The sequence below is a fragment of the Bubalus bubalis genome, chromosome 9 (assembly GCF_019923935.1).
Source record: "Bubalus bubalis isolate 160015118507 breed Murrah chromosome 9, NDDB_SH_1, whole genome shotgun sequence".
NCBI lineage: Eukaryota > Metazoa > Chordata > Mammalia > Artiodactyla > Bovidae > Bubalus > Bubalus bubalis.
Genome location: NC_059165.1, coordinates 105593402 through 105606260, shown reverse-complemented (window position 1 = coordinate 105606260; position 12859 = coordinate 105593402). Strand labels below are relative to the sequence as shown.

The 12859-nt window shown below is 62.7% G+C and overlaps 2 protein-coding genes across 2 annotated transcripts in view; both read left to right on the top strand.

Moving 5' to 3' along the window:
* ELL (elongation factor for RNA polymerase II) overlaps positions 1–6054 on the top strand; it is a 79384-nt gene extending 73330 nt beyond the window's left edge. Inside the window, exons 9-12 of the mRNA XM_006057961.3 lie at positions 1595–1661; positions 1931–2102; positions 3117–3161; positions 3853–6054. Coding sequence (XP_006058023.1) covers positions 1595–1661; positions 1931–2102; positions 3117–3161; positions 3853–3969 — 401 coding nt within the window. The 3' untranslated portion in view covers positions 3970–6054. The remainder of the gene's footprint in view (positions 1–1594; positions 1662–1930; positions 2103–3116; positions 3162–3852) is intronic.
* Positions 6055–8568: 2514 nt separating this feature from the next.
* On the top strand, positions 8569–12795 carry ISYNA1 (inositol-3-phosphate synthase 1). The gene is made up of 11 exons (XM_006057960.3): positions 8569–9636; positions 9743–9871; positions 10024–10185; positions 10550–10682; positions 10765–10958; positions 11146–11295; positions 11377–11592; positions 11704–11868; positions 11956–12069; positions 12145–12362; positions 12488–12795. Exons 2-11 carry the CDS (start codon positions 9752–9754, stop codon positions 12687–12689), a joined length of 1674 nt encoding a protein of 557 aa, XP_006058022.3. The 5' UTR covers positions 8569–9636; positions 9743–9751; the 3' UTR covers positions 12690–12795.
* The last annotated feature ends 64 nt before the right edge of the window (positions 12796–12859 follow it).

Genomic DNA, 12859 nt, shown 5'->3' with positions numbered 1-12859 from the left:
GCCTGCTGCTGTCCCCCTCGTCTGGCCCGTGGTCCCAGCCCTGCCCTGTGATCGCCTCTGACCCTGATGGGTGTGGCAGCCTCCTCCAGTTGGGCAGACTCCTCAGCCCAGCCCATCTGTGCCACCCCCCACCCCCCCCACCCCTCCAAGGCCCCCCTCCACCACCTCCCTCCCCCTGTGCTGCGGGCCCACTCCTGGCTCCTAGACCCACCCTCGTGCCTGCCCCCAGCTTTCGCTCAGACTGTGGACCCCACCTGTGGCCCAAGGGCACCTTCCTGGCCAGGCCACGTGCTGGGCAGGAGGGTGCTTTGGTTCATCCAGGCCGAGCTCAGGCCTACTGACTCCTATGTGGGAACTGGGGCACCCTCTCTCATTGGCACCCAGACCTGAGTCCTGCAGGGTGACCCTACAGACACGTCCCTGCACCCACTGCCCTGGGAGGGGGCACACAAGTGGAAAGCAGCTGGGCTGGTGCAGGGGTGGCTGAGTGCGGGGCAGGAGTGGGGCCCACAGAGGGTTGGTTGCCACAGGCTGGACCCCAGTGGTGTCCTGCCAGGTCCATCTGATTCTCAGGCTCAAGGTGAAGCACCCCTGGATGCCTGACGTGCCTGGGCTGTGGGAGGTGGGGATGTAGACTAAATCTGCGTGTTTGTGCCTATTGGGCTGCATCCCAGGGAGGCCACGGCCTTTTCAGAGACAACACCCGGATGGGGGTGTGGGTGGGCTCCATCCATTGGTGGGAATCTCCCCTTGCACTGGATGGAGTATAAAACCTCACGGGGGCTCGTCAAACCACTGATCCACTGGAGGGCTGTTTTCTGCCAAGAGAGGCACCAAAATGGGCGCTCAGCAAATGCTTCAGAGTGATAACATCAGTTGTGTCTCGGGGTTACAAAGGTCATCTGGAAGAAGTCCCCGGGGAAAAGGAGCAGACTGTAGCCCAGGCAGGCCTCGGGCACTGTCTCAGGACAGTCTCGGGTCACAGTCCCAGGGCTGGCCCTCTGATCTCGCAGTCCTGGGTCTGGTGGGAAGAATGGGAGGATGGGTGGGGTGGCGGGGTGGGGGTGGTCAGGCCAGAGACCAGAGCCTGCAGGGCCTGCAGCTCCATCCACAGGGAGAAGAGAGGGAAAATCCTGGCAGCCATCCGGCTTTGTCCTGTAGGGCCCGAGAATGGTATGCCCCTGGGACTCAACTGGCCAGGGGTCACCGGTTTTCATCTTCGTGGCTTTTACATGGGGTCAGCAAAGGCTCTGGACCAGCTTCCCAGGCTTTGACCCTACAGTGAACCCATACTTTTGGGTGCTTGCTGAAAACTGCGCCCACGATGCCATCTCTGCACGGCTGTGCTCTGGGGACGGACGCACACCGCGCTGGCTCACCACCTCGCCCACTGGGCAGGGGGCACTTCCAGCTCCAGGCGGCCCCCCACAGTGGCCAGATGGTGCTCGCCCTGACTCACGCCTCCTCTGCCCATCCTGGCTCCCTCTGCATGGCTTCCCCCCTGAGGCCTTCAGACAATAGAGCATCAACCTTCTGTAGATCTCATCACAGACACACAAGGTACGGACTCAGGAGACACATTTTCTCTTTGTAGGTTTAAACGGGACCTGCAGCAGCTCAAGTGTCCCCACGTCGACCTCGGAGACGCCTGACTACTTGCTGTGAGTACTTCCCTTGCCGGCTGCTCCCCACCCCCACCCTGCAGGTTAGCAGAGGCAGCACGGACCCCGTGGCTCTGTGTGTGTATTCCTGCCTGTGTGCACACGCGTGTGCTGACTTGACTCCGCGGCTGTGTGTGTATTCCTGACGGCCAGTCTGCTCAGAGTCAGGGCTGCTTCCTGGGTGGGGCTGGCCACTTGGCTGTGGACACTTTCAGGCTCTCTGCTGCAGCCCCCTAAGCCCCTCTGGCCCCTCTCTCCCATCTCCCCAGAAAATACGCCACCATCTCCTCCTCGGAGCAGCGCCAGAGCTACAAAAATGACTTCAACGCTGAGTACAGCGAGTACCGAGGCCTGCACGCCCGCATCGAGCGGGTCACGCGGCGCTTCACGCAGCTCGACGCCCAGCTCCGGCAGCTCTCGCAGGGCTCTGAGGAGTACGAGGTAGTGCCCTGCCTGGCGCCTGTGTCCTCAGATGCGTCCCCTCCTGTTCTGGGCGGGGGCGCTGCCCTCCCCTCTTCCCCACTCCGAGTGAGTCGGGCCTGTTTAGGGAGCTCCGCCGCCTCAGCCATGAGGCTGGGCAAGACCAACGCTGTAGGTGGGAGGTGACCGTGGGGCCAGGGGTGGCCTCAGCCGTGGAGACAGCCAGGAAACCAGGGGCTGGGGTGCTTGCGTGCCCCCCACCCCTAAGCGCTTGGGGCTTCTCTGCGGCCCACTGCTGTGTCACTGGAGAGCGCTCAGCGCCGCCCGCCAGCGGGAGGGGCGGAGCCTGGCCGCACCGCGGCCGGCAGAGCCGCCACGGCCCCCGTGGAGGAGGGATGGCGGGTCCCGGGGGCCCCAACCCCTTCACCCACCTGGGCCGCTTGCGTGTCCCCGGCCATCCCGAGTGGGACCTCAGCACAGGGGGCTTGGTCCCTGCAGGGGGCCTTGGGACACCAGCCTCCCCCTTGAGACCCCTTTTGGAGCTGGTTACCTGATGACAGGGCCGGCCCTGATGAACCGTGGTGCTGGGCTCTGTCTCCCTGGTGGAGGCCAGGTTGATTTCCCGAGGAGATGGCTTGTGATTGGAGGCACAGTCGGGGTTCTGAGGGTCTAGGACAGGCAAGCACCCCCTGGACACCCCAATCCTCCCGTCTCCTTGCAACCCCCGCAGGTGGTCAGGGGGCCTCTGTGCTTGGCCTCGACCTGGGCACCAGCCAGCTGGGTGCGAGGGAAGGCGCCTTCCCAGCTGCTCCCTGCCTTTCCCCGGCCGCTGTGCAGCCTCGCGCGTGTCCCCGCGCCGCCTCCTTTGGCCCAGCCCCTGCTCTGTACACCCTCAGGCCTCCATGACACAGCCGCAGCCGTTGTCCCCAAGCGTGCAGTGACCGGGCAGGCCACCGTTACTCGGGAGAAGGGGTCACTCCGTTGGGTATCCTGCAGATAATGTATTGTTCACTTTTTCTTTTGTTTTTCATCCAGACTACTCGTGGGCAGATCCTTCAGGAATATCGAAAAATCAAAAAGGTTGAGCCTCCATCCCCTTGTGGGGTTAGGGTGGGGTGGGATCAGGTCAGTGGCGCTGTGGTCTAGAGGAGGCAGGGCGCGCGGGCGGGCCTCCCTGAGTTGGGCTCCGGTCCTCAGAGTAGCTCCTCCCCTGATAGCTGAGGAGCTTAAGTCTGTTCTGGGCACTTGGGAGCCCCCCCTCCCCTGAGCACCCCACACACTCTCCCGCTGTGGGTGAGCATAGCCCCAGGCCCTTTGCAGCTCCCTCAAAGGTCCGGGGGAGGAAGCACAGTTCCGCACCCCCGCACCCTATCCTGGCCCCCCTGAGTCCTTCAGCGCTCGAGTCAGGGAGGAGCCGCAGTCTCGTGGGCTCCAGCTGCCCCCAGCTCGGGCTCCCTGACCGTCTCCTGGGATGTGGTGCCACCGCGGCAGCTCTCGTTCCCTAGGGCCAAGTGTGCCGGGGGTGGTTCCCGCCGGCCGTGTCCCAGCCCGGCACGGAAGCTGCATGACCATCTCCCCTCAGCCTCTCACCCTAGCCGTGACCCTGTTTCCCAGGGTGGAGCCTGGGGGCAGCTCAGGGGTCCCTGTCAGGGCTTGAGGGCTCTGGCCTGTGAGTGGGGGCCGGGGGCAGCCAGGTGGGGCGACTTGGGTTGGTGTTGGGCTCTCCACCCTGGCCCTGTGGGTGAGGCTCACCCCAGCCGCTCTCTCATAGACCAACACCAACTACAGCCAGGAGAAGCACCGCTGCGAGTACCTGCACAGCAAGCTGGCCCACATCAAGAGGCTCATCGCCGAGTACGACCAGCGACAGCTTCAGGCGTGGCCTTAGCCCCAGGCCATGGGGCAGGAGGTCCCACTCGACCAGCCAGGACAGCTCACCTCACCGGGCTGACTGTTCTGGATGGTGGGGGAGCTGGGGGCAAGGGGGAGCTAAAGACAAGAAAACAGAGATTTATTTAACACAATAAACGTGAGGAAGAATACAGTCATCTGAGCCAGCGACGCCGGCTTTCAGGGGAGCCCACGCAGGCCTGGCCGCCCAGAGGTCACACAAACCCAGGTAGGGTGTCCAGCTCCCCCCAGGCCCCCCACACCTCCTGTGCAGGCTCCCTGCCTAGGATGGGCTCCCCAAGAAGCCCCTCTCCTCGCCAGCCACCCCACAGGGGACTTCAACTTTTTGTCAGAGAAAGACTCCCAAGGCCAGCCTGCTTGCTTGCCTTTTCTAGTTTTATACAAAGACAGGCTACTGCTGACGAGACTCGAGTCTATTTTTGTACGAAAGAAAAAGCATCTTTTTTCTACACCTGTGCCTCCCCTCCTTGGACGCCCAGGGTCTAGACGCTGCCCTGGGTCCTTTCTACAGTATTACAGATGCTCCGGAAGTCTGCCCTTGCCTCTGCAAGCTCGGAGGAGAGAACCAGTGGGGGGCGCCGGGGGCCCCTCTCCTGCGCTGGTCTCCCTCGCACACCACCTCTCCTGGCTCTGAGTGGGGCGGGCTGGGCAATGCAAGCCCTGCAGCTCTATTTGGAAAACTCCAGCTGGCCCGGGAGCAGCTGCTGGGAGCCACCAGGCCCGCCTTGCTATTCCAGGCCCTCAGCTGTCGGGGGTCGCCGGGAGCTTCTGTGCTTGTAGCCCGCGCTCTGCAGCAGCAGCGTCGGGTTCTCTCTCTCTCCTCCGTTCTCTCCTGCTGCTGCTCCTCACTTCGTACTGCTGAGGCCAGGTGGCTTCCGTGTCCGGCCTCGCTCCGCCCCTCAGCCCCATGTATGGGTTCTGGGGTCGTCTTTGCAGAGCCACCACGGGGTTTGCACTCAGGGAGGGGCTGGGGGTCGAGGGAGCCAGGGAGCCCCCGGGGAGTGAGCTCAGAAAAGGTGCCTGATCCCCCCTCTCTGGGGGTGCTGGCCCAAGGACACCCCAATTGCTGCTTAGTCACTGTGCCTAGTCTAATGTCCCTGAAAGCGTCAGGGGGCATGTATATGTGTGTGTGTGTGTGTGTGTGTGTGTGTGTGTGTGTGTGTGTGGCCCCGCCAGGGCGTGCTGGGGTCTAAAGTGCGTGTTCACGTTAATTCAGAGCCACGTTCAGCGAAGCCACGATGGGGGAAGGCCGAGGGGCTGGTTGCAACCCCCAGCCCAGGGGTCACTGTGGGGGGCGGGGGCAGGGGTTGCTGCCAGGATCCTAGTGAGGCAGGGAGAGCGGAAATGCTCGCATAGACATGTCTATTTTTCTAAGCTGTGGGGGTGTCTCCTAATGGCTACCCAAAGAGCAGTCATGCCTGCAGTGCCCCCACCCCACCCCAATGTCTCTGCGGGACCCCTGGGGTGCCCGGAGCACTGAGGAAGCTGATCCTTTATGTTTCAGTAGCTGTCGTTTTGTTTTTCATTTGGGATGGAGGAGGACTGGCTGAGCATACCCTGGGGCCCTGAGTTCTGTGGACAGCCGTCATGCACTCAGCCTGGACGCGCAGACTCTGGTGGCGCGGGATCGCTCAACGGGCCCCACCCCGGAGGGCCCACCTGCCCTCTGCCCTGGGGTCCAGTTCAAGGGACTCTCAGTTGAATTAACTCCTCCTCCTCACTGTTTTTTGTTGTTGTTTATTTTCTCCTTTTAAGGAATTATGAAGCTAAGAGGAGTTTTGTGCTTGGGGCGGGGTTGATGGACAGAAGCTCTAGCTGATTAAATATGGTCTAACTTATTGATACTATTTTTTTTTCTTTTAATATTGTACTGTGGAGAAAAACTTTTGAGCCATGGAGTTGGTGTTTACAAGAACTTTTCACTTTTGCCAAAATGTTACAATTGAAAGACGTCTGCATCTTCAGTTCCTAATATTTTCTTAAAAGATCTAGTGTCCTTTTTGTACACTAAAGAGGTGAATGCTGATTTTTTTTCAACCTACAATAAATTCACTGAACTGAATCTGTGAGCCCAAGCTGGGAGTACATATGTCATTCCCCAGGGGTCGGGGCGGGGGGACTGGTTCTGTCTTGGGGTGGGCTGGGGTCAGGGGGCCACCTGGCCATGGGGCAACCGTGGGGGGGGGGGGGGCATGGGCTGAGCATGGAGAAAGCTTTCTGGGCAGCCTGCCACAGCCGCTGCCCAGGAATGAGGTTGGCAGGTGGAGGGTGGACCTGAGGCAGAGGGCCCTGCAGGTGCCAGAGCAGACCAGCCAGGCTGCTCACAGTGAGGACTGACAGACAGGAAGCGGAGGCAGTGGGGAGCCGTGGTCAGCACAGGAGCAGAGCGCCGCCCCTGTGGAGTGCACAGAGTGGGCTGAGCCGGCCAGGGGGACCCCAGGGCTCCCACAGGTGGAGCCGTGTGCAGCACGGGGAGTACTTTATTTGGGCTGATGAGCTTTGGCTGATGGAAACGGCAGTGAGTAAACGGCACTGTTTGATGATTCCTCCCGGACGCACACTGGGGTGGGGGTGGGGTTCCCCTTGCCCCCCAGTGGGAACAGGGGTACCGAACCTGAGGCCTAGTGGAGCCCCATAGGCGCAGGACACCAGCCGGAAAGCCAGCCTTGCCCTGGGTTACAGGTGAGGAGCAGAAGGCAGGGGGCAGTTTCTACCCTCCAAGGACACAGTGGAGGGGAATGTTTATTTTAGGAAGGAAAAACAAAGAATAAGACCAGGATTAAAGGGGTCCAGGGGTCAGGGACTGTGGGCCTTAGCCTCCCTGGTGGCCCTGCTGGCCAGTGGCCTTGGCCTGAGTTCTGAGGCGGCCCAGGAATCTGAGGGGCGCGGAGGGGAGGTCAGGCAGGCCCTGTGGGGCAGAGTGTACCCTGCTCCCTAGGCAGCCTGGCCACGCTGTTCTAGTGGATAAATCTCTGTCCCCACACCCCTGCCTGCTTCAGCCTCGTCTCGTCTCAGGCTCGCCTTGCCCACCCGCCTCCCCCAGCCTTCCACCGGCCTCCCTCACAGCCCTGTGGCCACAGGCAGTTCCCTGACCATCCTTCCTGAGCCCAAGACACCCCGAGTCCAGGTCTCCAGGGGACTTCCCGCCCTCACAACCCACACTATGGCCACAGGGCTGAGGGGTGCCCAGCAGTCCCTGCCACTTTCTGGACAACATCTGCCAGCGCCTGGATCCGTCGATGCCTCCCGTGCACCGGGCTCTGGCCGGGTGCTGGCACTCAGCAGTGATGGCAGCGGTTCTGCCCTTGCCCTTGGAAGCCTGCAGTCTGGTGGGATTGGGGGTCCCTGGTCATTCAGTACTCACCAGGCAGCACACTCACCCCGTGTCACACCCCCAGCTGGTCCCTACTAGGAGGAGTAGTTAGTATGAGTAGTACTAGTAGTAGCTGGAACTACTCCAACACGGCCCCTCCAGGGAGCCTGCCTGGACCTGCTCAGCCCACACCCCTCCTGCCAGCACCTCCCACAGGCTGCCCTGTGAATGCTGGGCTTCCCCAGGGCTGGGTCTTTTTACACAGTCCTGTGGTATGTATGACATGTGGCCTGGAGGGCTCCAGCTCCTGCAGATTCTCCAATACCAACTAGGGGTCGATCAGTTCCGTTCCCAGGTTATGGGGCTCAGGTCCCCACTTCAGCCTCGAGTCCTTGGCCATCCATACTTCTGAACAACCCGCCATAAATTGGGTTCTCTCCCACCCGCTCAGAGGTTTGCCAGAATGGCTCACAGAGCTAAGCAAACACTTCAGCAGCTGAATGGAGAGGAGCAGGGTGTGGGGAAAGGTACAGGGCTGCCACGACTTCTCCAGCTGCCACCCTCCCAGCATCTCCATGTTTTCACCTGCACCCCATTGTTTAGGCGCTTTTACAGAAGTTCCATGATTGAATAAATCACTGGCCATTGATAATTTTTTTTTTTTTCTTCTAATTTTAGGCCACACTGCTGGGCATGTGGGACCTTAGTTCCCTGACCAGGGATCGAACCCCAGCCCCCTGCAGTGGAAGTGCAGAGTCTTAACTACTGGACTGTCAGGGAAGCCCCTGGCAATTAATGATCAAACTCAATCTCCAAGCCAGAAAGCAGGACAAAACCCAAATATTTATTATACTAAATGCCCTGTGCCCAGCCCTGAAGGTCTGCCTTGGTCCCCAAACTGCCTCCCTCCCCCTCGCATCCAGCCCTTTTTCATCTGCCCCTGAAACCAGTCCCCCAGGTTTTTGTCTAGGCAGCTCTTCATATCTTTCTTTGATAAGATGTCCATTATCTCAAGACACTGTCCAGCAGCCACCTCTTCCAGGCAGCCTGCCCTGTCCACCGCTGCCTCTCAGGTCCCTCCGGTTAGGAGTGCCCCCCTCACTTCTCTTTACTTATTCTTGGCTGTGCTGGGACTTCATTGTGGTGCTCAGGCTTTCTCTAGTTGTGGCGAGCCAGGGCTTCTCATTGCAGTGGGGCTCTGAAGCGCAGGCTCAGTGGTTGAGGTGCACAGGCTTAGTTGCCTTGTGGCATGTAGAATCTTCCTGGACCAGAGATCCAACCCATGTCCCCTGCATTGGCAGGCAGATTCTTAACCCTTGGGCCACCAGAGAAGTCCCCCCAGTTCACTTCTGACTCCCCCACAACTGGAGCCCCTTGAGGGCAAAGTCTGGACTAGTTTTAGAGCCCCCATTCCCCAAGGCCAGACTCTGACCATGTTTCCTGCAAACGTTCCCAACTATCCACCTTTTGGGTCAGTTCCAGGGGTGGAAACTTTCCAGCCGGAGGAGGCCGCTTGTTTTGGAAAGTTCCTGGGGGAGCCGCCCCCGCCGGCCTGCCGGGTTCCCACGCTCCTTTATCACTGGGCGCTTAGAGGGGCTCGGAGCTGTGCAGGCCTAGCTCCTCCCAGCTGGCCGCCTCTGCCCTGCCCATCGCCTTCCCTCGCTTCCCCACGGAGCAGTCTCTCCCCCCGCCCCCACCCCAGCCCTGCCCTTGATAGGCTTGCTAGCCCTCCTGCTACAGGTGGGGGCACCGAGAACTCACAGCCCCCCCTTACCCCCTCTCCTTAGTGGAGAGTGACCGCTGCTCAAGAAGGGAGAAGAGGAGGGAGCCTGAGCTGGAGGAGTGTCACGCTTTGAAATCCGATTTCTCGCTTAGTCTTCTGCCTCAGTTTCCCTTGCCTTAGTTTCTCTAGAGACGCCTCCTCCTCCAACCCACCAAATAATGAGTTTCCCAGCCTAACTCAAACTCCTGCCTCTGCCCCCTGGCTGGGGCTTGGCGCTCCCTTAGAGCTTTAAAGTCCTCTTTTGTACAGTGGGGATAGGCGGCCGGGGGTCCTAAGTGACTCACGCGGGCCGAGTTAGGGCCGGGGGCCTGGGGCCCAGGTTATTTGCCCGGCCGGCAAAGAACCAGACAGCGGCGGAGGCTCGGGACCAAAAGGCCTCGAACCCGAGCCCAAGGTCGGTGCGCGCCCTCCCCTCGCCGCGAGCGCCCCTCCTCCCGCGCGCGGGCGGGGCGAGGGGCGGAGAGGGGGTGGAGCCGCGGCTCTTTTCTCTGGAGTTCGCGCGCCCGGAGCCCTAGCCGTCTGCCGCTGCCCCAGCCGACACTTAATCGGTGAGTGCCGCCCCGGGAGGGGTGCAGCCTCCCTGGGGACCGAAGTCGGCTTGGCCCGGCCAGTTCTTGGGACCCCGCTGACCTCCTGCCAACCCCGCGCCCCCAGACTGTCGCGATGGAGGCCGCAACTGAGTTCGTGGTCGAGAGCCCCGACGTGGCCTACAGCCCCGAGACCATCGAGGCGCAGTACGAGTACCGGACGACGAGCGTCAGCCGCGAGGGCGGCGTCCTCAAGGTAGGCGAGGGCCCGTCCGGCGGGCCACGGGGCTGGGGGAGTCAGGGCGCGGGGAGGGAGCGGGAACTGCCCAACGTCTGCGATCCCCGGCCCAGTAGTAGCGAGCGGGGAGGGGCCTGTGGCTCCCGGCTTACCCCGCTGCCCGCCCCCAGGTGCACCCCACGTCCACGCGCTTCACTTTCCGGACCGCCCGGCAGGTGCCCCGGCTCGGGGTCATGCTCGTCGGCTGGGGCGGCAACAACGGCTCCACGCTGACCGCTGCCGTGCTGGCCAACCGACTGCGCTTGTCCTGGCCCACGCGCACGGGCCGCAAGGTGGGGGGTCGGGTGGGGCTCGGTCGGAGAGAGGGCTTCGCTGGAATCCCTGCGGCGGGGGAGGGGCTCCAACGGAGGAGTGGGCCCATAGGGGGCGGGGTTTCTGGCTGCGGGCGGACTCCGGGCGGGGCTTCCACGGGGGGCGGGGATTCCTCAGGGGTCTTTCGGGGGCGGAGCCTAAGGTGTGGGAGGGCTTCAGGGTGGGATCTCCCGAGCGGAGCGGCTTCCGCCTAGGCTTGGAGCTCAGAGGGGAGGTGCCCAAAGGCAGGGCGGAGCTTTCGGGTGCCGGGCGGGGCCCTGGCCGGCTCGAGGCCCTCCCCACGCCACGCCCACCTTTCACTCAGCTCCCACTGCCGCCCCCCAGGAGGCCAACTACTACGGCTCGCTGACGCAGGCGGGCACTGTTAGCCTGGGCCTGGACGCCGAGGGCAAGGAAGTGTTCGTGCCCTTCAGTTCGCTGCTGCCCATGGTGGCGCCCGACGACCTCGTGTTCGACGGTGGGCGGAGCGCTGGGCCGGGGGTGGGGCGGGAGGCGGGGCCGAAGCTTGGGGCCGGGCCGAGCTTGAGGGTACCCCCCAGGCTGGGACATATCTTCGCTGAACCTGGCGGAGGCGATGCGGCGTGCACAGGTACTGGACTGGGGACTGCAGGAGCAACTCTGGCCGCACATGGAGGCCATGCGCCCGCGGCCCTCCGTCTACATCCCGGAGTTCATCGCAGCTAACCAGAGTGCGCGCGCCGACAACGTCATCCCGGGCACGCGCGCGCAGCAGGTGCAGCCCCGCCCCGTGCCACTTGTCCTTCCCAGCCACTTGTCCTCCCCACCCCCCGCACCTGCTCTCCCTCTTTTGTCCTCCTGCTCCCATCCCGAGGGTCCAGAGCACTTGGGAAACTGAGTAGCCCAGGCCTCCACAGGTCGGAGGAGCCTGTACAACCTCCCCTTACCTTCCCCAACCCCAGCTGGAGCAGATCCGTAGGGACATCCGCGACTTTCGGTCCAGCGCCGGCCTGGACAAAGTCATCGTGCTGTGGACAGCGAACACGGAGCGCTTCTGCGAAGTGATTCCAGGCCTCAATGACACTGCTGAGAACCTGCTACGCACCATCCAGGTGGGTGCGCCCAGGGGCGGAGTGGGATCAGGGCCAGCCCCCAAGGACTCCTCTGTGCTGACTGGCCCCCTCTGCCTGCAGCTGGGCCTGGAAGTGTCGCCCTCCACACTCTTTGCCGTGGCCAGCATCTTGGAGGGCTGTGCCTTCCTCAATGGGTCCCCACAGAACACGCTGGTACCCGGTGCCCTCGAGCTCGCGTGGCAGCGCCGCGTTTTTGTGGGTGGAGACGACTTCAAGTCGGGCCAGACCAAGGTCAAATCTGTGCTCGTGGACTTCCTTATCGGCTCTGGCCTCAAGGTGTGTGGGCCTGGGGGACTGCTCAGCTCAGGAGGGGAGGCCTGGACCCCCGAGGGCTGGGCTTGTGTGCTGCGAGGCCTGCAGCTACCGCGGGTCCCCTTGTCCTCCCAGACCATGTCCATCGTGAGCTACAACCACCTGGGCAACAACGACGGGCAGAACTTGTCAGCGCCACCACAGTTCCGCTCCAAGGAGGTGTCCAAGAGCAGCGTGGTGGACGACATGGTGCACAGCAACCCGGTGCTCTACTCGCCGGGCGAGCAGCCCGACCACTGCGTGCGTGGGGGCGCAGGAGTGGGGGCAGGGGCCAGGGCGAGGGCGCGCCCAACCGAGGGCCCCGTGTGACCTTGTGCCGCCCCCCAGGTGGTCATCAAGTACGTGCCATACGTGGGCGACAGCAAACGTGCCCTGGATGAGTACACATCGGAGCTGATGCTGGGTGGTACCAACACGTTGGTGCTGCACAACACGTGCGAGGTGTGGGGCGCGAGGGGGCAGGAGCAGCGGGGCAGCCGCCAGCCCGGCCCACCTCCTGACCCGCTGGCCCCCTAGGACTCGCTCCTGGCCGCACCCATCATGCTGGACCTGGCCCTGCTGACTGAACTGTGTCAGCGAGTGAGCTTCTGCACCGACGTCGACCCGGACCCGCAGAGCTTCCATCCGGTGCTGTCACTGCTCGGCTTCCTCTTCAAGGCGCCACTTGCACCGCCCGGCAGCCCCGTGGTCAATGCGCTCTTCCGCCAGCGCAGCTGCATCGAGAATATCCTCAGGTGTGCCCCAGCCTTGGGGGTCCCCATCCACGGCCCGGATGTCCGCTGGCTGGGCTGTGCACAGGGCCTAGGGACTGCACGGCAGTCTCCGGTTCTGGCCCCGCTGAGCCCTGATCATCCCCCAGGGCCTGCGTGGGGCTCCCGCCGCAGAACCACATGCTTCTGGAGCACAAGATGGAACGCCCTGGCCTCAAGAGAGTTGGGCCCTTGGCCACCACCTCTCCGGTGCTTTGCAAGAAAGGATCTGCGCCGACCGCACCCAATGGCTGTACTGGTGATGCCAATGGGCACTCACAGGCTGAGGCACCCCAGATGCCCACCACCTAAGGCCATGGCCTTAGGAGTTATGGCTCCCCCATAGCTCCTGCCCCCATTGCTCCCCAGGACCCGACCCTCCTAGGCCCCCTGAAGACAATAAAGCCAGTACCACTGAGTCACATCTGTATTCTTGGCGCCTGCAACCCTAAACCGGCCCAACTCCAGCCCCGTCTCCATTT